This window comes from Pan paniscus, chromosome 9 (assembly GCF_029289425.2).
Source record: "Pan paniscus chromosome 9, NHGRI_mPanPan1-v2.0_pri, whole genome shotgun sequence".
Classification (NCBI taxonomy): domain Eukaryota; kingdom Metazoa; phylum Chordata; class Mammalia; order Primates; family Hominidae; genus Pan; species Pan paniscus.
This window is the reverse complement of record NC_073258.2, coordinates 14,665,208-14,688,353: the sequence shown is the minus strand read 5'-3', so window position 1 is coordinate 14,688,353 and position 23,146 is coordinate 14,665,208. Positions and strand designations below refer to the sequence as shown.

The 23,146-nt window shown below is 48.8% G+C and overlaps 1 protein-coding gene across 20 annotated transcripts in view; it reads right to left on the bottom strand.

Moving 5' to 3' along the window:
* The window catches only part of MICAL2 (microtubule associated monooxygenase, calponin and LIM domain containing 2), a 270,478-nt gene that overhangs the window by 119,253 nt on the left and 128,079 nt on the right, over positions 1 to 23,146 (bottom strand). For 16 of the 20 annotated variants that reach the window (XR_008954575.2, XR_008954578.2, XR_003029112.4 and 13 more), the window contains 11 exons: positions 22,057 to 22,314; positions 20,763 to 20,878; positions 19,780 to 19,906; positions 19,045 to 19,135; positions 17,726 to 17,873; positions 16,175 to 16,374; positions 15,415 to 15,521; positions 6,327 to 6,395; positions 2,976 to 3,125; positions 1,398 to 1,520; positions 128 to 346 (listed from right to left, as the gene is read on the bottom strand). Coding sequence is in view for 14 of the 20 variants with exons in the window: in XM_014346717.4 (XP_014202203.2) it covers positions 128 to 346; positions 1,398 to 1,520; positions 2,976 to 3,125; positions 6,327 to 6,395; positions 15,415 to 15,521; positions 16,175 to 16,374; positions 17,726 to 17,873; positions 19,045 to 19,135; positions 19,780 to 19,906; positions 20,763 to 20,878; positions 22,057 to 22,314 (1,608 nt within the window). In the remaining 6 variants the exon portion in view is untranslated. The remainder of the gene's footprint in view (positions 1 to 127; positions 347 to 1,397; positions 1,521 to 2,975; positions 3,126 to 6,326; positions 6,396 to 15,414; positions 15,522 to 16,174; positions 16,375 to 17,725; positions 17,874 to 19,044; positions 19,136 to 19,779; positions 19,907 to 20,762; positions 20,879 to 22,056; positions 22,315 to 23,146) is intronic. The other 4 variants (XM_055094133.2, XM_055094131.2, XM_055094132.2 and 1 more) reach the window with 1 other exon arrangement.

The window sequence follows — 23,146 nt, the reverse complement described above, 5'->3', positions numbered from 1 at the left end:
ACACACAGCAGGATGAGAGACAGGGGGTGGGCAGAGGGAGGAGGAACCCACCTGGGTAGGAGGAGGGAGGGGAAGAAAGGAAGTCACCCAGACACGGACGGAGACGGGCAAAAAGTGAGTCTTTCACCTGGAGAATCTTTTCCTCCACTTGCTGCAGCCGCCACAGCACCCCGGAAAGAGCCTGCGCCCTCGGGCGGGTAGAAGGCAGGGTAGCGAAATTTTCTGTCCCACCCAGCTGTAGGTCAGACTTGGCTCTGGCTCTCCAGGGCCTGCTCAGGCACTCGCTGCCAGCAGACACTTGCTTGAGCTCTCTGAGCACGTGCCCCGTCACGACCACAGAGGGGAACTGGGAAAGAGGGAAAATTAAGCTTCCTTCCCTACTGCGGCCCTTTCATACACCCTCACCATGAGGGATCCCCCGTGAAGACCAGAGACAAAGGGCGCACCAGGTGCAACCCTAAGTAAGATTCCAAACTAGCCCCAGGTGTTGACTCTCCACCACCTGCATCAAAATTGTCTGGCCTCCTCATTCACAATACACAGTCTGGGGCCTCACCCCCAACCCCCTGAATCAAAACCTCTACAATGCTGGTTCTCAATCCTAGCTGCATACTGACATTTAGGGTACTTAAAAAAAAAACACCCAAGCCTGGGGCCAACCCCCAGAGATTTCGATTGGATTGCTCTGGACTGGGCATGAGACATTGGTAGTTTTTTAAAAGCTCCCCAGGTGAGGCAGACAGACATAAAATTGCTGCACTGTAGTCACACCGACTTTACTCAACCTCCACCACCTGGGAGCAACACACAAATCCTAATGCTGACCAGACAACTTTGTGGCTTATGGTCAATAACAGTGATTCGGTTCAGATTCCAAACTCAGGAGCACTACCTGCCATAAGCCACACTCCGTGACTGCCAGCTGCCTTCCCACCCGCTATGCAGGTCCTCAGCTACTCTGGCACCGGGAAGGCCTTCGCCACATCCCAGCCTTACCCCTTCAATGGGTCCAGCCAAGTGGCCACCTGGGCCCATTCCAACATCACTTTTTCATTGATATGGAAATCAGCCTATTTGAATGGTCTGCAGATAATGCTTAGTGTTATAGGGCATCATACAAAATACCCTGTGGTACAGTTTATTTTGCCCTAGCAGCACCATCGAGAGCATGGTATTTGGTCAATTGATACCTCTGACTGGCTAAGGGATCAATAAAATGTATTTTGTGATGTTGCATACTTGGTTATTCTTACCTATAAGTGTGGTGACATCAAGGTGTGTCCAGAAAATCTACAATCAGCCCTACTTGGGGTGTGGGAAGAGCCACTGACCCCACCCATCTGGATCAAAGTCCCCTCTGGCTTCACCAAAACAGCATCCACTGGAAGGAGCCCTACCTGCCTTTTCAGAGGAGGTGATGGGCTGGGTGTGGCCTCCTCCGGCTTGGGGCAGCAAGAGTGAGCAGGAGGGCCGGAGGAAGAGCACAGGACCGGCTTACCTATCCCTGAGACACGGCATTCCTGGGAGAAGAAAGGCGAGTCCAAAAAAAGCAGCCACAGGAGACATGAAGGAAAAGGTGAGTCAGATTGAGAGGCTTGGAGGGAGAAGAGAAGAGGAGCAGGGAGACGAAGTTTCCAAGTGCAGAGGAAGCACTGGGCTGAGCACCTGCAAGCCGGGCCCAGCTGGGAAACTTGAGCCCTGGCTCCCTGTCCATGTGAACAGCAAGTCCTGGAGTCCCCTTCTTATGGACAATGTGTGAATCCCAGGGTGGCTTTGCTTTTGGCTCAGACACAGGGCCTTAAGCAGGCACTGCCAGAACCCATGCCAGGCCAGGGTGGCTAGGCCAGGGTGGCTGGCCCAGGAGTCTACCTGGAAACAGAAAAGCTTCCTGCCCACTCAAGGACAGGGACGCTCCAGTGCTTCTGATGGAATTGAGCCCTCATCAGCACTTGGGGACTGTGAGGGGCCAAGCCTCCAGAATGGGCAATCAAGAAAATTTGTGGAGAGTTACAAGTCTCAAGGAAATGGCCCCCTTATAATAAAATCCCTTCACTTCCTGGAGAAGGTCAATTCTCCCAGGAGGGACACAGTCCACATCAAGACTAAGGAGACATCTATGGTTGCCTCAAAAGCTAATTAACTATGAGTCTGTCCTCCCAAAAGGAGTCTCATTCTGTCATGTGACAGGTGTTCACCATAGAAAAACCCAACCTCTTTTCCCAAGCTTCTGTAATGTGACAACAGCACCCTAAAGGAAGTTCAGGGGAGCAAACGGAACCACGAGGCACAGACCTCGGAGCCGGAGTCAGGAGGAAGCCTACAGCCTGACGCAGCATTCTGCCTCCTCCAGCCTCACACTAACCCCCATCAGACAAAACAGCCCCGCCAGGCTGACCCTGGTGCAGGGAGAGAGGGGAGGGCCAGGAAACACCTGGGAGGTTGGCCTTCAATACTGTGAGCTCGGACTCAGTTCCTCTGGTTTGGATGGATCTTCTCACTATGGACTTTGTACTTTCCCAGCCAGCCAGCCTCTCAAAGCTCCTTCAAACTGTATCACCTCAAAACTGGCTGCAAACCAAGTCATGGTTGGAAAGCAAAACCAAATTAGGGAATGGATTTATTTAATGCAGAACCACCACCAGCAAACTAGGCCCATGGGCCATATCTGGCCTGCTCCTGTTTTTTGTAAATAAAGTTTTATTGGAACACAGCCAGACTCATTTGTTTAGGTATTGTCTACTGCTGCTTTCATACTACAATGGCAGAGTTGTAACAGAGACAGTATGGCTTCCAAAGCCCTAAAAAACAGCTATCTGGCCTCTTATAGAAAAGTCTGTTGACTCCTGATCTAGAAGGAGCTCAAGTCTCCTTGGGACCAGGCCTGGCTGGCATATCTGAAGTCTATCAGCAGCCAGAACATTCCTGCTGAAAAGTCACCAGGAAGTTAGATCCAGTGAGTATTTGACATGACTCACCTGCTTCATGAGTGAGGGGTTCCGAGTGCTCTCCTCAAACTTGGCCAGCAGCTGATTCGCCATGGACTTGACTTTGTTCTGATTTCCACCTTCCTTACTGCTCCCACACTCTTGATTGGAGCCCAAGCTACGGCTGGAAAAGTTTGAAGGCTGCAAAGGTTGAAACGGGACACTGATGGTTGGATCCTGGAATCTGGATATCAGAAAGCAGACTTGGGGACTCAGGACGTGGGACTAGCTTCCCGCAGAAGGGCTCCCTCCATGGTCTGAGGAAGGGAGGCAGAGGCAGCAGGGCCACCCCCGCAGAGGCAATGCTCACAGGAGGGATGCGTCTTTCCAAAGGATGGGCACAGCTAGGCTTGGGAGCCAGGTGGTTGGGGTTTGAATCCCGACTCTCATTTCTTATCCCTGTGATGTTGGCGATTTACTTTACTTCTCTGACATTTTTTCATGTATAAAATGAGAACAGTAATCTACTTCACATGATTACTGCAAAAACCAAATATAATCATGAAGTGTTGAACAAAATGCTTTTCAAAAATACATCATCTGGCTGAGAAGAGGAGAAGAGCAGGGGTTGGGGGCCAATGAAGGAAGCACGGGTGGGGGTCACTCAGGCAAGGCCTGGGCTCTGGAGATCTTTCTCCTTTCTCCTCTGTACCCACCCCCAGCTTTAACCAGCCCTGCTCTATTTTTGCTATCTTTTTAAAGAAAATTTTTAATTTAGAAACAATTTTAGATTTACACAAAAGTTGCAAAGATAGCACAGACTGTCCCTGCATACCCTTCACCCAGCTGCCCACAGTGTTAAATCTGGAATAATTGCTCCTGTCATCAAGATTGAGAAATTAACACTGGCACAATACTATTAACTAAATTATACACTTTATTCGGATTGCATCAGTTTTTCCACTAATATCTTTTTTCTGTCCCAGGATTCAATCCAGGATCCCACACTGCATTTCATCACCCTGTCTCCTTGGTTTCCTACAAACTGTAACAGTTTCTGTTACAGAATGACACTTTTTGTAGGGTACTGAGCAGCTGTTTAATAGAAAGCCCCTCAGTCTGGGTTGGTCTGATGTTCTCTCATGATTAGACTTTGGGGAAGGACACCACCGAGGTGAAATGCTCTTCTCATTCCAGTACAGCGGGCTGCATGATATCAACGTGACTTATAAGTGGTGATGTAGACCTTGATCATTCGGTTATGCTATTTTATAAAACGGAGTTCCATATAAGATTTCTCTAGCTCATCTGCTAACAGTAAAAAATTGAAAATGACCAGTGTTTACTAAGAACGTCTGTTCCCCCTTACTACGGGATCTCCTCCCACAGGCCTCAGGAGTATAAATGGTGCTGCCACAGCAAGTGGGCAGTAAGTTTTCCCAAGGACACCAGGAATGTCCCTCACAGGAAGAGACATTCTCACGACAACAAAGATGTGTTCATTTAGAAGAAAATCACTGGAAAAGGCAAGCTATAGTTAATTTTTTTTTAAAAAAGATCCCTAGGTGTGGCAGCCCTATGGGGAACCTTGTATGTAGAGCCACTCTGAGTGTTGGACGAACACAAACCGAAGAGGCATACCCTCCTTCAAAGTGAAGTGTAACTGTGCACAACAGCACAGGCTTGAGTGAGAAGAGGCTGTGCTTACTTGGGTGATCACTATTTGTACAAGACCAAAGTTAGCCAGGACAGTGGGCCATACAGGCCAGCACTTTCAGACATTAACGGGCCCACGAATCACCAGGAAATCAATCCTCAAAAGCAGATTTGCTTTCTATAGGTCTGCGGTGGGCCCTGAAAGCCTGTATACTTCTAACAAGCACCCAGCTGCTGCTGCTCCTCCTGGATCTTGGATTACATTTTGAGTAGCAAGAATTTAGAAAGAATATTGCTTTGTTAAAACTGACTTTAAGCAAAACCATTGCCCCAGGAGACTGTCCAGGGCTGTCTCAGAAAGGGTAGACACAAACCAGATTTCTTCCCACTCCAACTCCTAGGTTGCCAATAACAGAAACAACACTCACATACCCTTAAATAAGCCATGGGTGAAAGGTAGGAAAAGACTTCCACCTGAGACAAAGTGTACCCAAGGGAAGCTTCTTGGGAACAGGCAGGAGCAAATCCCAGGCCCTGAAGCTAGAGAGCTGACACCCGTAATCTGGGAAATGGAATGTGTCTGTAGCCTTGTGCAGTCTCCGCTTCCTCTCTGTGTCTCTATTTGCTGGCTTCTTGCTTACACCACAGCCAAGTGGTGGAGAAGAAACAGTGCTTCCTGAAGTGCACCTTCAAGAAGCTCTAGGAAAATGTTCACCCAGGGTGTTTTGAACTCATTGGGTAGAATGGGTTTGTTCATATTTTAAGATGTGAACTGAACTCGTTTTTCTTTGTCAGCGCTTCCCTTTGACCATCACAGATAATGGGTTGAATGGCTGGCTGCTGCTTTCCCCAAGGTGAACCTCATGACTCTATTTATTATAAAGCTCACTGTTGTGAGGGGCAGCAAGTCAGACACGAACAACCATGTCATGCAACTATACAGCAATAAAAACTCTTCGACCATAAACAGTAGAAAAAGTCCCTTCTACTTCCTATCAATCAGATATCAATGTATTATACAGACCGTCCCTCATGCCTCTAAGTCATCATTTTGAGGTCAGCCAGTAGGCTGGCAAAAGCTGGCATCCCACACTTCGCTGACAATATGCATGCTTGTGGAGTTGGAATGGCTTTTTTTGAATGACGTGTATATCTCAGGTCTCTTTTAAAAGCTGCCCAGGGAAGCAAGAACTGACACTCTTTCCCCTTGATCAATTTTTCAGAAGCAGGCAAGAGATTCAGGCTCTCCTTTGACAAAGTAACCTGTAATTTTCTTCTTTCACCAGAAGGTGGCACTTGTGGGCACCAGGACATATGCCTTAAAGGCTAAAAGCAAGGGAAACACAAATGGATACAAACGATGATTGGGAGAAAAGTGGGAGTGCTGATGCCTCTTTACTATTTACTGTTAACAGTGGTTGTATATTGATTAACATGTGTCAGATACCATGTTCATCTTATTCATCTTTAAAAGTCCTGCGAAGTTTCATGTATTTCAAGTGTATCATTGCACGTTACAGACATGAACCACATCCTGGGAGGTTGTGTTTCTCAAGGTTACACAGCTAGTAAGCAGTGAAGCGAGATCCAAAACCCCAACTGTTTTTCCATCACGCCAAGCTTGGAACCCAGTGGTTCATGAGAGAGGGAAGGAACAGGGCCAGGCTGCTATCACAGTGAGGCTGCCTGTGGCCACTGGTTGTCAGGAAACGAGCCTCTGTTTAAACCCACACTGTGTACACAAACCTCGTCCAGGTTATTGAAGCCCTTCCGCCTCCGTTTGTTCATGTCATTCTCTCCGGTTTGACCATCCACCTGCAATGGCCAAGAAAGCAGGGTGAGCTCTGGGGGCCACCAAGGGCTTCAGTCCCACTAAGATCCCTGAGGGCATAGGGCTGGCTTTGAGCTGGCGCTGAGGATGTGTCCCTGCCCACAAAAAGCTGTCAGCCTACAGGCAGGAGTGGTAGTAAATTACTCCGCACCGTGACAAATGCTGTCACAGAGTTTTGTTCAGGCACAGTGGAGAGAACCTCACTCCACCTAGGGAGCCAAGGCTTCGTCAGAAGGGGCTGGAATTACATCCCAAAAGATCTTCATGAAACATCAAAGCAAAAAGAATCCCGGTGACATAGGCAGGGCAGGGATGATCTCCATTGCAAAGTGGCCTTGGGCTCAGAGCAGTTTAATGGTTTGCCCAAGGCCACAGCCAGGTCTGCTGATGCTTTCAGTGTGCTGCCTTATGGAGACCAGCTGGGGTCTCTCTGCACCCAGGGAGCCTCTCTCCTACAAGAAGGTGACCGGGTTCACCTCACATGGACTCTCAGGGCTCAAATGAGCTGCCTAGGGATTTGATGGCAAATCAAGTCTGCAATTCACTCACCATCACAGATCCTAGTAAACAATATTTTATTAACTTCAAATAAGCATTAACTATAGCCTGATGACTAGCGTGACCATACAGCCTAGTTTGTTGGAGGTGGAGGGTAGTTCTGATTTACCGCTTTTTACCCCCAGCCTGATTGTTAACAGTGCCCCCTTCACTCTCAGAAGTCTCCTGGTTTAGATGACACATGACATGGTTGCCCTACTGAGAACGCCTCACAGCCCACTCTCTGCTGCCTGCATCTGGACATTGAAATCCAGAAAGCCCTGCTCTACCCAAGCCCATTGCATCACCCTGCAAGGGCTCCCAAAGGGCACTCGGCTGTCAGGCTTGTCTCCTCAGGGAATGAGCAGAACTCTGGAGGCCGAGCTGATGCTATGGCTGGAGTGGGAAAGACTGAATTTAGTACCTCCTTCGTACCCCATGGGTAAGCCTACTCTTGTCGCTGGGCTAGGGTCCACCTAGGCTCCCCCATCCTTTTCTGGGGTAAGACCTCTCTGCTACCAGTCTTCAGCCACTGGAGCCTTCTCCAAATGGCTAGTTCTGTCAGAACCAGGGAGCCATGTCCCATTGACCATAGATTGCTTCTGCAGGGAGCCATCTACCCTCTCAGAGGGGTCTTCCATTGCAGGCCCATATTAAATCCTAGCCTTTCTACCATTTTGGATGCAGGGGGAAGTGCTGCAGGCCACCTGCTCACCTCAAACCCAGGCATACAGCCCAATCAGCCCCGTAAATCCTAACCTACCCGATCACAGGAGGATTCTTTTACCTCCTGGTTGTTCTGAAACAACAACCCTAGCTATGGGTGCCCCAACACACAACCCAGTACGCATCCCCTCCCTCCAACGGAAAGCACCTGCTTCCTCATCTCTTGTCCTCTTCATCATCCCCTGCCCTCTCCCCATATTTACCAGCACCAGATTTTTTTGTTTGTTTTTAAAGACAAGATCAATCACAGTTTAGTCCATTGACATTTGTTCAAAAATTTGCCCCAGGCAGCACAAAACAACACATCAAAGGGCCCTGCCTTCTCTTGAACATTTTCCTCAGCTTCTGATAAATCATTATTCTGTGAATGGAAAAGATTTTAAGCCAAAAGCTTGGGCAAACACCAAGAGAAACAGATGATCTTATTTGCAACAATGTTGGGTCTTAGAGGAACAGGCTGTCTGGACCCCCAGCTCCACAGCCTGGGAATGCTACTCTTGCCAGCCCAAACCTGGGGCCTGTGAAAGTACAGAATGTCCTACCCAACAAGAATGCTTCATGCATAATCTTAGGGTTTTCTGTTGTTTTTTTTTTGGTTTCTACCTTAAATGAGGATTTGGCTTTTCCTCCAAAGGGCAAAACATTTTACTCTCTTTTGTACTCAGCAAGCCCAGGGTGGGACTGTTCCACGGGAGCCTATATAGATTGAAGACAGCCATATTAGCCATGGGCTTATGAAGGGCATTCCTGGGGAGGCCGTGCCCACCAGCAGCTCCTAAGAAGACTCCAAATCCTTCAGGGGGAATAAAGGACATGGACGGGGACAACCTCAGCCCCTCTGACCCACCCTGACCCATGGGACAACCAAATGCAGTCTATGGAAAGGTTAGCAACACACATACCCAAATGGTTTCTACTCTTCCTTATGAATTTAACATTGAAGCACTGATTCTCAACTATGAGCTAGGCTAAAACAAAAAGGTTAAGAACACTCAAACCTAGAGATTTATCTACTTTTTTCTTATCTGTATATCTATATTTGTGAACCAAAATTGCTTCAGTACTCCCTTTTCCTTGGACCCTGTTTCACTCTACAAAGAATTCAAAGTACAAGAAGAAAGAAAATACTTACTGTGCCCAAAGAGAACATGAGAATAAATAACTTATGTTCTTTTCCCATTAATGTTTCCAGCTCTTCCGCCCTAAGAATACTTTCTTATCATGATTTCCCAATGATTTGAAAGAGTCTATATACCAAAAGGCATTTATTAAACTAATTGGTTTTCCTATTAAAAAAAATCAAAGACGTAGATATCTGCCAATCTGAACATTTATTTGATCAGCACAAGATAACCATGTTCCCATACTGCCCGAGTTAATGTGATTTTAGCTCAAAGCAAACAAACTTTATATTTAGTTAGCTGGTATAGCCTAGCCCAGGAATAATTTAGATATGGGTCATAGGAAGAGAGGTTGACCATTGCAGGCTATGGTTTTGTTGATTTGGGCAGCAGCTATGATAGTTAGGAAGATGGCCAGTGATAGCAAGAGAGCTCTTTCTTCAAGGAATCATGGATTTGAGCATTGGTACTAATTATTTCCCAGCTGTGTGATCTCAGGAAAACCATCCAACTACTTTGACTTCAGTTTCCTTAACTATAAGAAGGGATCTTATATTGTTTAGTTCATAAGCTCTTGTGAGAGTAATGAAATCACAGATGTAAAACACTTCTTAAACTATAACGTGCTAGACAGTAGTCTCCCCTCATCCATGGCAGATACATTCCAAGGCCCCCAGTGGAATCCAGAAACCATGGATACTGCCAAACCCTAGATATGCTGTTTTTTTGATCTGGTAACTGAGACAGCTAAGGTGACTAATGGGTGGGTAGCAAATACACCATGGATATGCTGGACAAAGGGATGATTCACATTCCAGGCAGGATGGAGTGGGATGCTGTGAGATTTCATCATGCTACTCAGAATGGTGTGCAATCTAAAACTGAATTGTTTCTGGAATTTTCCTTTTAATATTTTTGGACCATGGGTGAACACAGGTCACTGAAACCCTAGAAAGCAAAACTGCAGATAAGGAGGGCACTACTGTACAAGTATTAGACACTATTAGTGAGGCTAGTGTTAGTAACATAATTTATTTTATTTATTCTCTTTTTGGGGACAGGGTCTTGTTGTGTTGCCCAGGCTGGAGTGCAGTGGTGTGATCTTGGCTCACTGCAACCTCTGCCTCCCAGGTTAAAGTGATTCTCATGCCTCAGCCTCCCAAGAAGCTGGGACTACTGGTGTGCACCACCACGCAGGCTAATTTTTGTATTTTTAGTAGAGACAGGGTTTCGCTTTGTTGGCCAGGCTGGTCTTGAACTCCTGGCCTCAAGCAATCTGCCCACCTCAGCCTCCCAAAGTGCTGGATTACAGGCATGAGACACCGTGCTTGGCAGAGTAACAGAATTTTAAACATCTGAGTTCTACTTCTGGCTTTGACATTTACCACCTACATGACTTATCAAAATGTAATCTCCCCAAGTCCAAGTTTCCTCATCTAAAAACTGGCATGAAAATATGTTCCCAGCCTTCCTCCAAAGGTGACATGAGGAGCAAATGAGATGCATGTGAAAGTGTTTTGTATGCTGCAAAGGGCTGTATTGATTGTGGTTGCAGTACAGAACCAAGTGTTCAAGCCAGATCATTTTACTCATCTTTTGAGAAAACAAGCATCTTCATTTAATCATCATTTCTAAAGGAAAAGAACTATCATTTACTAAGCGCCTTGCACCTGCCAGACATCGTGCTCAGACCTGCCGCACGCATTTGATCACCTCATCTTTGCAGCAATACAATGGTGTACATGTTGTTACCCTCATTTTTCAGACAAGCAAAGGAGATTTCTGAGAGGCTAGAACATTTGCCAGACCCCCAGCAGACGTAAATCTGTGTTTGTCTGCTTGACTTCTAACTGCATTCCCAATCTGTAAATCAGCTCTGAATCCTGGACTGAGATTGCACTGAGGAAAGGAGAGAGAGTAGCTTCAGCCATGACCTGCGCGCACCTGGAGGGGATACTCCAGGGCCCTGTGCTGGCCCAGCCTTGGAAAGCGGCACTCTTGACTCCCCTAAGCCTTCTTCAAACCTCTGCCATGAGAAGTCCTGGAAACCTAGTAGGGAGCTTTGGCTGCTGGGCGTGTGGTTCTGTGAGAGAAGTTGGGGAAGTGAGGTGAGAGGAAGTTCGTAAGTCCCACTAGAAGGTAAGCTGCCTAGGCAGGGTCCTCGCTTGTTTCGTTCACTGCTCCATCCCCAGTACTGAGGAGAACTCCACATAAAATAGGCACTCAAGAAACAGTTGTTGAATGAGTAGATGGAAGGAAGAGGCACCTTCGCACGTAATGCCACCCGGCTCTTCGGAAAGTGTGCAGGTGGCTCAGGAAGAGGAGGGTTGGGGAGGGGGAGCTGGACCACTCAGACCACACACTGACAAAAATGTCAGTCACATTTTGTGAATGCCACTCTGTCAGGGACCAGTGCTGGAGGAGGAAGAGGACCTGGTTGAGCAGGATCAAACCTGGGGCTACCCATCTGGCTTCTGGGATGAGCTCTCCAGGGACAAGTAACAACTTCTGTTTTATCCCCCCAAGGAGTGGGCTCAGAATGGGACAAAAATTGGTGTTCTGCATATGTGTACAGTAATGACCGTAGTGGCCATAAGTACAGGTGTCACCATGTGTGGCAGGTCTAGGAGAGTACTGGTAGGTATTGTGAGTCTGAGGGTGTATGTCTGTGTGTGTGCCCATGCACACAGGCATGATAGATGCCCTGGTTATATGTTCAGGTGTCACCTACATGCATGATGACAAGAGCCCTGGAGCCCCCAGGAACTGTCCCATGCCATGAGGCTTTTAGATCCTCACCAGGACCACAGACAGATCTGCAGAAGCAGACCAAGGGCCTTTTAAGAGGAAAATATACTCCCCAAGCTCTCCTCTTTCCAGGCATGGGCTGCCCAGTTTTCAGAACTAATCAACCCAATGGGTTACCACTCACGGTGGGAATGGAAAAGTTACTCTCTTTAAAAGTAAATGAGATCCTTGATGGAGAAAAAGCCTTTCATTTTGCTTGAAGTTGATACATCTTGCTTGGATTGCATGTTATCAGGAAGATAAGATGGGGGGGGAAGAAGAATTTAACATCGTCAGTGAAAATCAGGGAGGGAGGTTCTTAAGCCTGACTCAGCAGAGAACCAGCAGATCCTCTTCAGATGAAGACGCCACATTGTAAATAAATGTGCACTCACAGCTCAATTCCCACATCAATATATTCCTCTGGAAGACGGAGAGGAAGTTAGGAAGGGGCAGGGAGGAAGGTCAAATACGGATGCACCTGTATGTACAGATATTGTCTGTGTTTGTGGGGAGGGCTATTGTATAGACTCGTGCAAGCATGCCTGCCCTGTATCTCCACTCCAGAAGGGCTGATGAGCAAGGTCATTGAGGGTTGCGTGTTTTGTTGTACTGATATCTTGGTGTAAATGTGAGGGAGCCTTTATGTACAGATGTGTAATTGTGTATGGATTTCAGAGTCTTACGTGCAGACATCCCCTGTGGCTGTGCAGGACCAGACCGGGGTGGACTCAGTGTTCTTTGCTAGAGGGAAATGTTGAGGCCAAAGAGCATTGCCATTAGGTTCCCCAAATCAAAAAAGCGTTCAGATACAACAAGGTATCTGGTAGGATGGGAAGAAGGTACTTTCTACGTGGCCCTGATCACTGTGCTGGCATTGAGTGGTAGACAGAATGCAGAGGTATTTCAGTGATGGCCAAGGCACAGTGTGGTGACCCAGTAGCCTTACGAAACAACCTAACCCACCCACAGGAAGTGCTCCATCGCTCTGAGAGAACAAACAATGCCCATGCCAGGCACTTAACTCAATGGCCAAATATCTCTACCTATCCAAAGATGGGGTAGAGTGCAAAGATTAAATGAGGCTGTGGGAGAGGACAGATCTGTGGGCCTTGACTCCTCTGAAAATGGGCAGCCAAGGGACACACCCTGAAGAAGACTGAACAAGATTCAAAAGGGGCCAGAATTGGGCTGGGCAGAGCCCTCCACCACAAGCATTTTCTAGCAGAGCCAGAGGGAAGTGGAGTGAGGCCCTCAGCCCTTGGGAGGCCTGGCTAACCTTGCTGATTCCTGACTTTTAACCATCCCCAGCTCCCAAGCCAGTGCTGGCCAGGCTGTTTCAATTCTGTCACTCTGTAAATAGAGGTGTGGTGAGTGAAAGGTGGAAACATCCCTCTCCAGTTCCCTCTGAGGGCCAAGCGGCAGAAACGCGGTGAATGGAGAAAGGCAGTAAATGTCTGTTTCGGAGAGCTTCCAGAAACACTGACTGGCTTGCCTGGGGCCAAACAGCCCAAGACAGGGGTCCTTGGGCTGGAGGTAGAACAAGCTGACCACTGGTACCCAGAAGACAGCCCCATTTACTCAGTGGGAACATGGCGGACAATGCAGCCCTCACACAGAGCCTCTAGGTTGGGCCGGCTCAGAGTGGGAGAGAGGCTGGGTGCAGCTCATCATTTTAACTGCTCTGTTGCCATCTCCCTTGCCCAGCTAAGGCCTTGCTAGCCCATTCCTTCCTAGAGATAGGGAGCCACAGAAGCATGAAGTATCCTGCTCCTGGGGTTGGCAAAACAGCTGCTGCAGCATCCCAGGGAGCAGGGAGTTCAGGCCTCAGTGGAAAAAGTGACCACTGCTCACACAGCCCAGGGAAAGGAGGCTGGGTGGCCCCATCCCACCCTGCTAGGTATGGCTGCCTTGGCCAAGCTTAAATAGACTCTTGGCCACCTAGAGAGACTCAGAAACTTGCAGAGGCTTCCAGCCCACTGTCCTGTTGGTGGAGGGCACCCTGCCATCCTGGAGAGGGCAGGCAAGCTCTGGGCAGGTACTTACAACTGCCCCTACCCCAAGCCACCCCTGCTCCCACCAGTGGCTTCACTCTGGTCCTATTCTCCTCCACCCATCTTCTCTCCCCTGCTCCCACTGACCACCCCAGGAACTCCCCACTCCAGTCCTAGAACTCTGACATTTGCCATCTGCCCCAACACATCCAAATCCCATAGCCTGTCCTCAGCCCCGACCCTGGCTGGCTTCCCTGTCGCCTGGCATGGTCTCCAGGGCCCATCCCGTAGAAGCGCTCTCCTCCGTGGGCTTCCCGACTCCCTCTCTGACTTTCCAACTGTCTGTTCCCCTTCCCATCTTCTTTCCTGGCTGCTCTGCCTCTGCCAGCGCCTCAAACTCCCTTGTTCCCCAAGGTTCGGACTCTTGCTTCTCAGTTTTCTCCCTATCTTCCCAGCATCGACCTTCCTAACTGGACTCCAAGGTCAAGGCTCACATTACTTCTGTATGTCCTATCACTGGATACACAACAAATGCCTTTCGATGAGTTGATTAATTAGTGTGAAGGAAGCATGGGGTAGGGGCAAAGTAATGAAGTACAACAGAGTAGCAGGTGAGCTGGCCAAGGCACCTAGCCTCTCTAGGCCTCCAATTTTTTTTTTTTAAGTGGAATTTCACTCTTCTTATTCAGGCTGGAGTGCAATGGTGCAATCTCGGCTCACTGCAACCTCCGCCTCCTGGGTTCAAGCGATTCTCTTGCCTCAGCCTCCCGAGTAGCTGGGATTACAGGCACCTGTCACCACACCTGGCTAATTTTTTGTATTTTTAGTAGATACGGGGTTTCACCATATTGGCCAGGCTGGTCTCAAACTCCTGACCTCAGGTGATCTGCCTGCCTTGGCCTCCCAAAGTGCTGGGATTACAGGCGTGAGCCACCACAACCATAGGCCTCCATTTTTATCTGTAAAATGTGCACATTAAGCAAGAGAACTTGCATCATGCCTCCCACAGAGATGTTAGCACTCACACAAAACTGTCACTGCTCCTTAGGCATGTGATGCCCAAACTGTGTCCCATGGCACCATGAATATTTTTAATTTTCTAGGAAAACACTATCATGTCTGTCAGACATCTTGAAAAATGCTCCTATTAAGTTATTTGGTCTTAACTACTTAATAAATGAAACTGTTAGGTATTTATTTTGGTATAGGCACACCATGAAAAAAATTACAGAGACACTAAGGGTGCTATAAGTTGAGAAAGTTTGGGAACCTCTTTATTAGGCTCCGAGCTCCTCAAAGGCAAGGTCCATATATTATTCACTTCTGTATATTTGCTCCCCTCATCAGAAACAAAAAATATAGCCCTGAAGTTGAACTATAGGAGAGCCCAATATATATTTGTTGAATGAGTGAATAAATACAAATTAATGGAACAGATGTGTAAACAGAGCATCATCACCATGCACTTCTGCCACTAAACTGATGGCCGTCATGTTCCAGATCTAAACTGCTCAGCACAGTGAGAAATCATTTCATCCCCATCCCTCAGGAAGCAGAGCTGATCTGATTTACTTGTAAAAGCATTCACCAATATGTTCTATCAGCTCGCTACTATGTCCTTCCTATAACCACTTTGAAGTCATTGAAACTAGCTACACAGTGCCAGGAAGAACTTCCAAAAACACTCAGTCACTAATCCAAGTTTTACTAGCAACTTCCGGGAGCGCCTGATCCATGTAACTTACTAGTCTCAACAGGCTGAGAATGTGACAATCTCCGTTCCTCATACCCCGTCCATGTGCAATGGGAAATAAAACCAAAACCAGGCCAAAACTTACTCGTGGAGTCCTCTTCCTTGGAAATGTGAGGTTGAGATAGTTATTAGAAATGGATGATTTGGCCAAGCTGAGGTCAGCATTTTCTCCATAGTTTTTGCGCCAAGAATCTGTTGGGAAATAAAGCGCAACTGTGATTTGGAACCTGGCTCTGGGAAGTATGGCTATAACAAGGAGGTGTTGGCTGGGTGTGGTGGCTCACGCCTGTAATCCCAGCACTTGGGAGGCCAAGACAGGCGGATCACGAGGTCAGGAGATCGAGACCATCCTGGCTAACACAGTGAAACCACGTCTCTACTAAAAATACAAAAAAAATTAGCCAGACGTGGTGGTAGGCACCTGTAGTCCCAGCTACTCGGGAGGCTGAGGCAGGAGAATGGCGTGAACCTGGGAGGCAGAGCTTGCAGTGAGCTGAGATCACACCACTGCACTCCAGCCTGGGCGACAAAGCGAGACTCCCTCTCAAAAAAAAAAAAAAAAAACCAAAAACAAACAACAAAAAAACAAAAACAAGGAGGTGTCATTGTAACCAGGTCCCTCTAAAATAATTCTCTCACCCCAAACTCAAGATGTAAATGGCATACAGATCCACTTACATGCACAGGGGCTGGGTGAGTGGAGTCACCCCTGTTTGGCCTCAAAGTCAAGGGGAACACACTGGGCAGCCCCAGAACAGACCATACAGTGTTAGGAGCAGCCAGACTCAGAGACAGGGACAGAGTTGGCTCAAGGGGCTAAGCAAAACCTCTGTGCAGGTGCTTACCCACGGGCCTCAGTGGGGTGCCCCGGAAGAGCTCGTAGAACTTGGAGAGGTACATGACCATGCTGAGCTTGTCAGGCTCCTGGGCAGATGCCATCTCCTTGCCCGTGGTCACTGGAGGGATCCCAAACTCTCGCTCGGCCACATCAAATGCGAGCTGGTTGTTCTCCACAGCATCATCTTCATTCAAAGAGTCAAAGTTGCTAGAGAATCAAAACAAAGCAGAGAAATTCAGGGAGAGGAGGCAGAGGTGTGACGAGCTGAGCACCTTCAGGTGGTAAGGAGCACTGAGGGTGACACTCTGCCAGGTGTCGGCAGGGTACAGGGGAGGAATAGTGACTCCAGCCCCTACTCCCAGTTCTCACCCACCACTCCACTGGTCAGGAAGGGACAAAATCAGACTCGGGCCATGATGACGTTATTGCTGCCCGGGCTAAAGCCATCAGAAAATGATTTAAACCTCTTGGGAACATTTATGAGCTATTTTACTTTTAAATATATCCCTTACTTTTTTTCTTTTTAATTACAAAAGTAAAATGGGCATCTTGTAAAAAACATCGAGTTATATAGCATATAAAGTAAAAAGGGAGACCAGGCGCAGTGGCTCATACCTATAATCCCAGCAGTTTGGGAGGCAGAGGCGGGCAGATCACTTGAGCTCAGTTCGAGACCAGGCTGGCCAACATGGCAAAACTCTATCTCTACTAAAAATACAAAAATTAGCCGGGTGTGGTGGTGGGCACCTGTAATCCCAGCTACTCAGGAGACTGAGGCAGGAGAATTGCTTGAACCTGGGAGGCGGAGGTTGCCACGGGCTGAGATTGCGTCACTGCACTCCAGCCCAGGCAACAGAGCAAGAGACTCCAGCTTAAAAAAAAAAAAAAGACAGTCCATCCTCCTAAGGCCACCTCATTTCCTAAAGTACCAATTGCTAGCCCTTGGGTAGGTTTGCTGCCAGCCTTTTTTGTGATTTGCACCTGGCTGTGAAGTTCTGCTGCTGCTGATTTAAATACAGATGCACCATGCTTTAGCATCACAGTGTTTCCTCAAACATAACCTGATCTCCCCAATGACCCTGCTGCTATTTCTAATTTGGAGATGAAGAATCTAAAGCTCAGAGAAGGTAAGTGGCTTGCCCAAGGACACACAGCTTATGGATCTGGGTCTCAAACCTAATTCTATAAAACCCTCAAACTAGTCCCTGGAATTAGGTCTGGCCCATACTCCTCTCTTGAGGGTGAAGCTCCAAGGTGTGAATGCTCAAATTCCAAAGAGTGTGGTGATGGGGCTCGGGGGGGAAGGGTAGTGGGGGGTGAGGTGTCAAGAGTGCCATCACTAAGCCTGAGCCAATTTTTATCCTCACGTATTAGGAACACAGATCAAACACACTGCTGACAGAGTAATCAGTGCAAAGGGAAAAGAACAAATGTTAAGAAAAATCTCAAATTGAAACACAGAAAGAGAAATATTGAACCAAGTAATGAAGATTCTACATGCAGCAGAATGGCCTTGGCATCCCTCGTCTCCAGGGGCCAGCCTGGGCCCCAGACTCACATGAGCTCAGGCCGGAAGCGGTGGATGATGGCACACAGGGCCAACCCACTGCGCCAGGATGTGGTCAGGTCGGTGACGTTGACATGCTGGTAGCCCTCTGTCTGCTGCTGGCACCAGGTTAGGAGCTTGCTGGGCCGGATATCTGACTCTGCAAGAAGGAGAGCGCAGGCAGTGAGGCTCTGCAGGAATCTCACACGGTCTGCCCTGGCGCTCCCTTCTCATTGCCACCATGGCTGGGGACCAGGAGGAGCGGCCCCAAGGCAAGGGGCCAGGGCAGGGGGCCACTGGCATGGGTGCAGCTCCCTGAGGACTGCTGCTTGGGCGCCTGGTCAGGAGTGTGGCAGGAGGGGAGAGGAAGCATGTTCTCTTCCAGCAGAGTTCCTAAGACCTACTGTGTTTAGGCCCTGCCAACAACATGCTCATCTAGTGGGGAAGATAGTCACAGAGGGGGTGATGCTGACACAGTGCTGCAATGGAGGGAGAAACAGGGGGCTGTGGGAGCACATTAGCAGGTTTGCCTGAGTCTGCGCTGGGAGGGGAATTCTCCAAAGAAAAGTGTAATGGGGAGGTACGTTTGAGCTTGTTCTTTGAGAGCACCTAGGAACTTATCAGACGGAAGAAGTCATTCCAGGAAGACAGAAAGGACTGTGTGGTGGCTAAGAATCTAGAAAAACCTGCTATGTTTGCGTAACAGTAAAATGGTTGATTATGGTAAGTGGTTTATTACAGCAGTGGGGCATGTCGTGGTGTGTGGAGGGGAGGGAGGAGTACAGCTGAGTTTGCCTAAGGAAGGAGAGGAGGCAAAGCCTGGACAGGCACAGGTAGCTAAAGAGGTCTGTAAGCAGGAGAGCATCCTGAGCTGAGCTGGGCACTGGGAGTTCCTCATTTAACCATCCCATCTCCCTGTGTTGAGCACTGGTCCTGGGTCCAGAGCACTGCTAGGCCCAGGATGATCAGGAAAAGGGTGAAGTGCATTAAGCTCATTATCTACTTAAGGGGACAAGGCCCCCATGCAGGAAACAACAGCAAAATAAGAACAAGTCCCGGTGAGATAATCCTCTGGTTCATGTTTACTGTGTGAAGCTCTCGACACACACTAGCTCCTTTCCTCCTCATAATGATTCTCTGGGCAGGGCTTCTCTTGGTCTCACAGAGGAGGAACTGGAGTACAAAGAGGACAGGTGCCTGCCCATGACCACACAGGTAAAGGGGGAAAGCCAGGCTGGTTGCAGTGCCTGTGTCACCATGGTCACCGAGCAGTCCTCCTCCCCTCAAAGCTCTTCCTAGCCAATCACCAGGGTCCCAGGAGGGCCGCTTACCCTTCCTGGAGAGGTTGACAGATCTCCTCACTGAGCCCAGTCTCTCGAGAGGGTAGTGCTCCAGCTCCTTAGTGATATACAAATGCTTCACCTATGAGCAAGAGAGACATGCTTGCCCACCAGTTTTCCCCCAAATCCTAGTCTCAGGGCCCCTAAACTCGACCCACCCCCAATTCAGTGCCTGCCACCATTTTCCTCTACTGCTGGGAGGCATGACCTTCGGCAAGGGAACGCAGGCAACTTCAGTCATAGAGCAATGGGCCTCAATCCTCCACCCAGATGCAGGCAAACTAAGTGGGAATGTCTGTAGCTAATTTTAAAAATTCACACAATTTTCTGTTCTATTGACCAAAGAGGTTGAGAGTTTGGTGGCTTTAAATTAGTGGAAGAAGAAATGGACCCCAGGACCAAGGGTGGTATGCAGAGATCATATGTGGCCAAGTAGATTATTTGAGACAGGTAAGATCAGCAATGCATATGCATAGTGACAATATATATAAATATATGCACATATACATATAAATCTCTCCCCCTACATGTGTTCTAGTTCTGTCGTGTGGGTTAGAAAGAATGCTGACTCGAGTGGGGAGAAGAACTGGTCCCACCATTAGGCCAGCAGGCCTTGGTGGCCTTAGTCCCAGGAATGGACCAAAATTTAATGTGACCCCCTCCCCACCGCCTCTTCCCACTGTTCAGTGCAGAGTGATTCAGACAGGGCCGCAACAATGGACTTGCCTGATGGGGCCTGACACAGTGTGAGTTGAGGTTTGGGTACCGTGTCCCTGGGTCCAACGTGTACTGCTCAAAGTTCTTGTTGATGTTCTCCGGGGTTGTCTGAGGTAACAGCCGGTAGAGACTTTCCCTGGAGGGAGGCAGAGCCTGGAGGTCAGGGATCACTTTTGCCACCTCAGGCCTTGTCCCCACCCTTCCCTACTTCCCCCTTCCTCTGGCTCAAGGGCTTCCTGGACATGTTTGTCTAACCCTTCCCTGAAATACCTGACTCTCCTGGTTCTTGAGATCTGCAAAGTGGGGAGAAGGTCAAAGGGGCCGAGAGGAAAGGGGTGCCTGGGTGACGGGGATGCTGGGCTCCTCCACCCAGGCAGGGGGAGGGATGCAGGGCTGGCAGCACGGTGGCCTGTGGTTTTGCCATAACCATGTTCAGCCACGCTGCCTCCTGCGGCCTGCTCCCCACGACCACAGGCTTCCACACCCAAGATTGTCAGGGCCTGCCTCCGCCCACCAGCCCTGACCTCCCCCCGTCCACCAGCTGTCACAGCCACGTGGCCAGCAGCAGGGGTCTGGGAAGAAGCCCAGGATCTCAGTGGTGTGAGAGGCCTGGAAAGCCAGAGAATCCAACCCACATCCAGGACAGGAGACTCAGCACTGCCCTGGAAGATTCCCTTAAATAAACCTCTCTGGCTCTTCGGTGAATGAGTGATGCTGGGGAGCCCCAGCTGCAGGGCCAACCTAGATGAAGATTTCTCTTTGTCATCCAGGGCCCAAGGTCCTGGTCCCAGAGAAAGTCACTGTAAGAGTCAGATAATGATGGAGAAAGCATCCTTGGGGATGCTGATGTCAAATCAGGCCACACATGGGAAGGTAGAATGGAGGAGGCAGAGGCTCCAGGTATATCCAGCAGTCACCTGCGGGGTGATCTTGCCCCCTTTCCTGCCTGAGTGCCCTGCCCCCCAGTTAGGAGCCCTGCTGTCAAAGCTCACCTTTCAGCCAGCAGCTCCAGGGGAGGGGTGCCCTGGTTCCAGCTTTTCACCATCCATGCCGTGTCAAAGGCTGCCAGGAAGCCACGGGCACAGCCTGTACCCATGGGCCAAAATGGCTGCAAAAGAAAACGTGCAAAATTCCAGTTGATTCTGATGACTCCCAATCTATGATCTCATTGTACCCAGCACACACTGATTGCCAGGACCGTGCAGGGCACTGGAGGGACAGAGAGGTGACAGGGCAGGGACCCTGCTACCTATGAGGATTCATCACAAGGTCAAATAACTATAGCAGAAGGTTAAATGTAAACGGTGCTATGACGCAGGCATAGCAAAACTGCTTTAGGGCTCAGAAAAGGCGAGACAAATTCCCATCCTGGGAGAGGGAGATGGAAATCAGAATAAGCTTCTTAAGAGTTGCATTAAGCTGATTTTAACAAATGGATGAGATTCTGATCCTGAGCTACTTGGGAATGGTGTGGGCAAAGGCATGGTGGTTGGAAAATGCTGGCGCCTGATGGAAGAACAGCCGTCTGTTCTGGGTGTAACATGGAGCATGGGAGGTGGGTAGGGAGAAACTGAGCTGGGAAAGGAGTCTGGGCCAGAAGCAGGATGGGTACTGAGGGCTCAACCAAGGGTCTTAGGTTCAAGTCCATGCACAATAGTGCCCAAGGACCAAGTCAACCAAGCTGAGTGCTGACTAATCTGCTCCATGAGCACCCAAAGCATGGTCTGGAATTTGACTCTTAACTTGGAATAAATACATAATCAGTGCTCACACTAAAGAGAAAACTTTCTCCTTTCTGAAAACATTCATTTAATCTAAGGATCCTTGCAGATTTTCTGGGAAGAATTTTTCAGCAGGGAAGCTATGAATGGAAAGGAGACTTTGGGGCCCATAGGCCTCTCCTGCACTCTGTGTGATCTCAAAGGCCACAAAGGGCCGCCCACATGAGGAAGAAGTCTTGGCCCAGCTGAGGGTCCACATACTCTGAGAAGGATGGCTCATACGGCCCAGACCAGGGCTGCCTCATTTTGTACTTCATCAAAGAAGTCAGTGCAAAAGAGCCAGGAGATAGGAGAGAAGTCTCTCCTAACTACACAGAGGCAGAATAGGCTCCTCTGAGTGCAGCAACAGGACAGGCTCTGAGGCCGGGACAGGCTTGGCAGAGTCCTGCCAACTGGCTGAGAGCCTGTCCTCTCCCCGCTGCACAACAGCAGATACTGCCTGCCAGAATACAAATGTGGGATCTGTCTCGCAGAGAAACATGGGGGCTCCGAGCTCAGGCAGTACCTCAAGCAAGCTGTCACCCACAAGGGCCACGAGCAGCTGGTGCGCCTGCCGCTCCCGCACCAGGGCCGCGTTCTCTGAGGCATACATGCAGGTAAAGTCAAACATGGCCACATCAGGCTGCCCATAGTGGTTCATGGCAAAGTCTAAGGATGGCAGCTGGTAGTTGGTGGCAAAGTCTGCAGCTTCCCGGGCATAGGATAGCAGGTTGTCTTGGTTCACGTTCTCCGCACACAGCAGCATCTCTGTGTCGATGTAGTCCTGGGGAAGATGAAAACATGGTGCAGCAACCTCCCCCTCTGAAGGGCTAGCCTTCATACCCACCTCTTGGCAAAAGGACTTGGAATGGGTCTATACAGTGAGGCTAGTCAGAAAAGACATACAAAAACCAGGACCAAGGGAATAAAGAGGAAATAAATCAGCCAGCTGTGAGGGTTAACACGGTTGTGATTAAGCATCAAATTTGGCATTGAGCTTCCTGGCATCCAAGGCAAAAGGGAAATGTGATATGCCCCAGAGCTCTCCTTATCAGAAAGAAGGAAGTGTAGAAATTCCTCAGGGAAGGCAATTTTTCCCTGGCATTAAATTCTAAAAGATCTGTCTCACGTAGGAATTTCAACAGGGCGCGTTGAGAGTTGTAATGAACAGTGCACTTGATAATGGTCTTGGAGCAAACAACGAGCACATTTCATAGGTCTGGTTCTCATGAGAACTTTCAGTACAATTAAGAGACAAAGGAGCCATCAGAAAGTGTGATTTTATAATAAATTCAGCTAAGCGAGTATGATCCAAATATGCCATGTTTAGTGGTCAAACAAGACCAGAAAAAGAAAATGGGAAACCTCTCACACTTTCCAAAATCAGTGACTCCTTTACTTGATGGGCCGAGGGCTCTCACAGCATAGCTTTTTTTTTTTTTTTTTTTTTTTTTGAGATGGAGTTTCACTCTTGTCTCCCAGGTTAGAGAGCAATGGTGTGATTTTGGCTCACTGCAACCTCCACCTCCCAGGTTCAAGCAATTCTCCTGCCTCAGCCTCCCCAGTAGCTTGCTTTTGGTGCTAATTGTTATGCTTCTTTCATGGGGAGTGCAGAG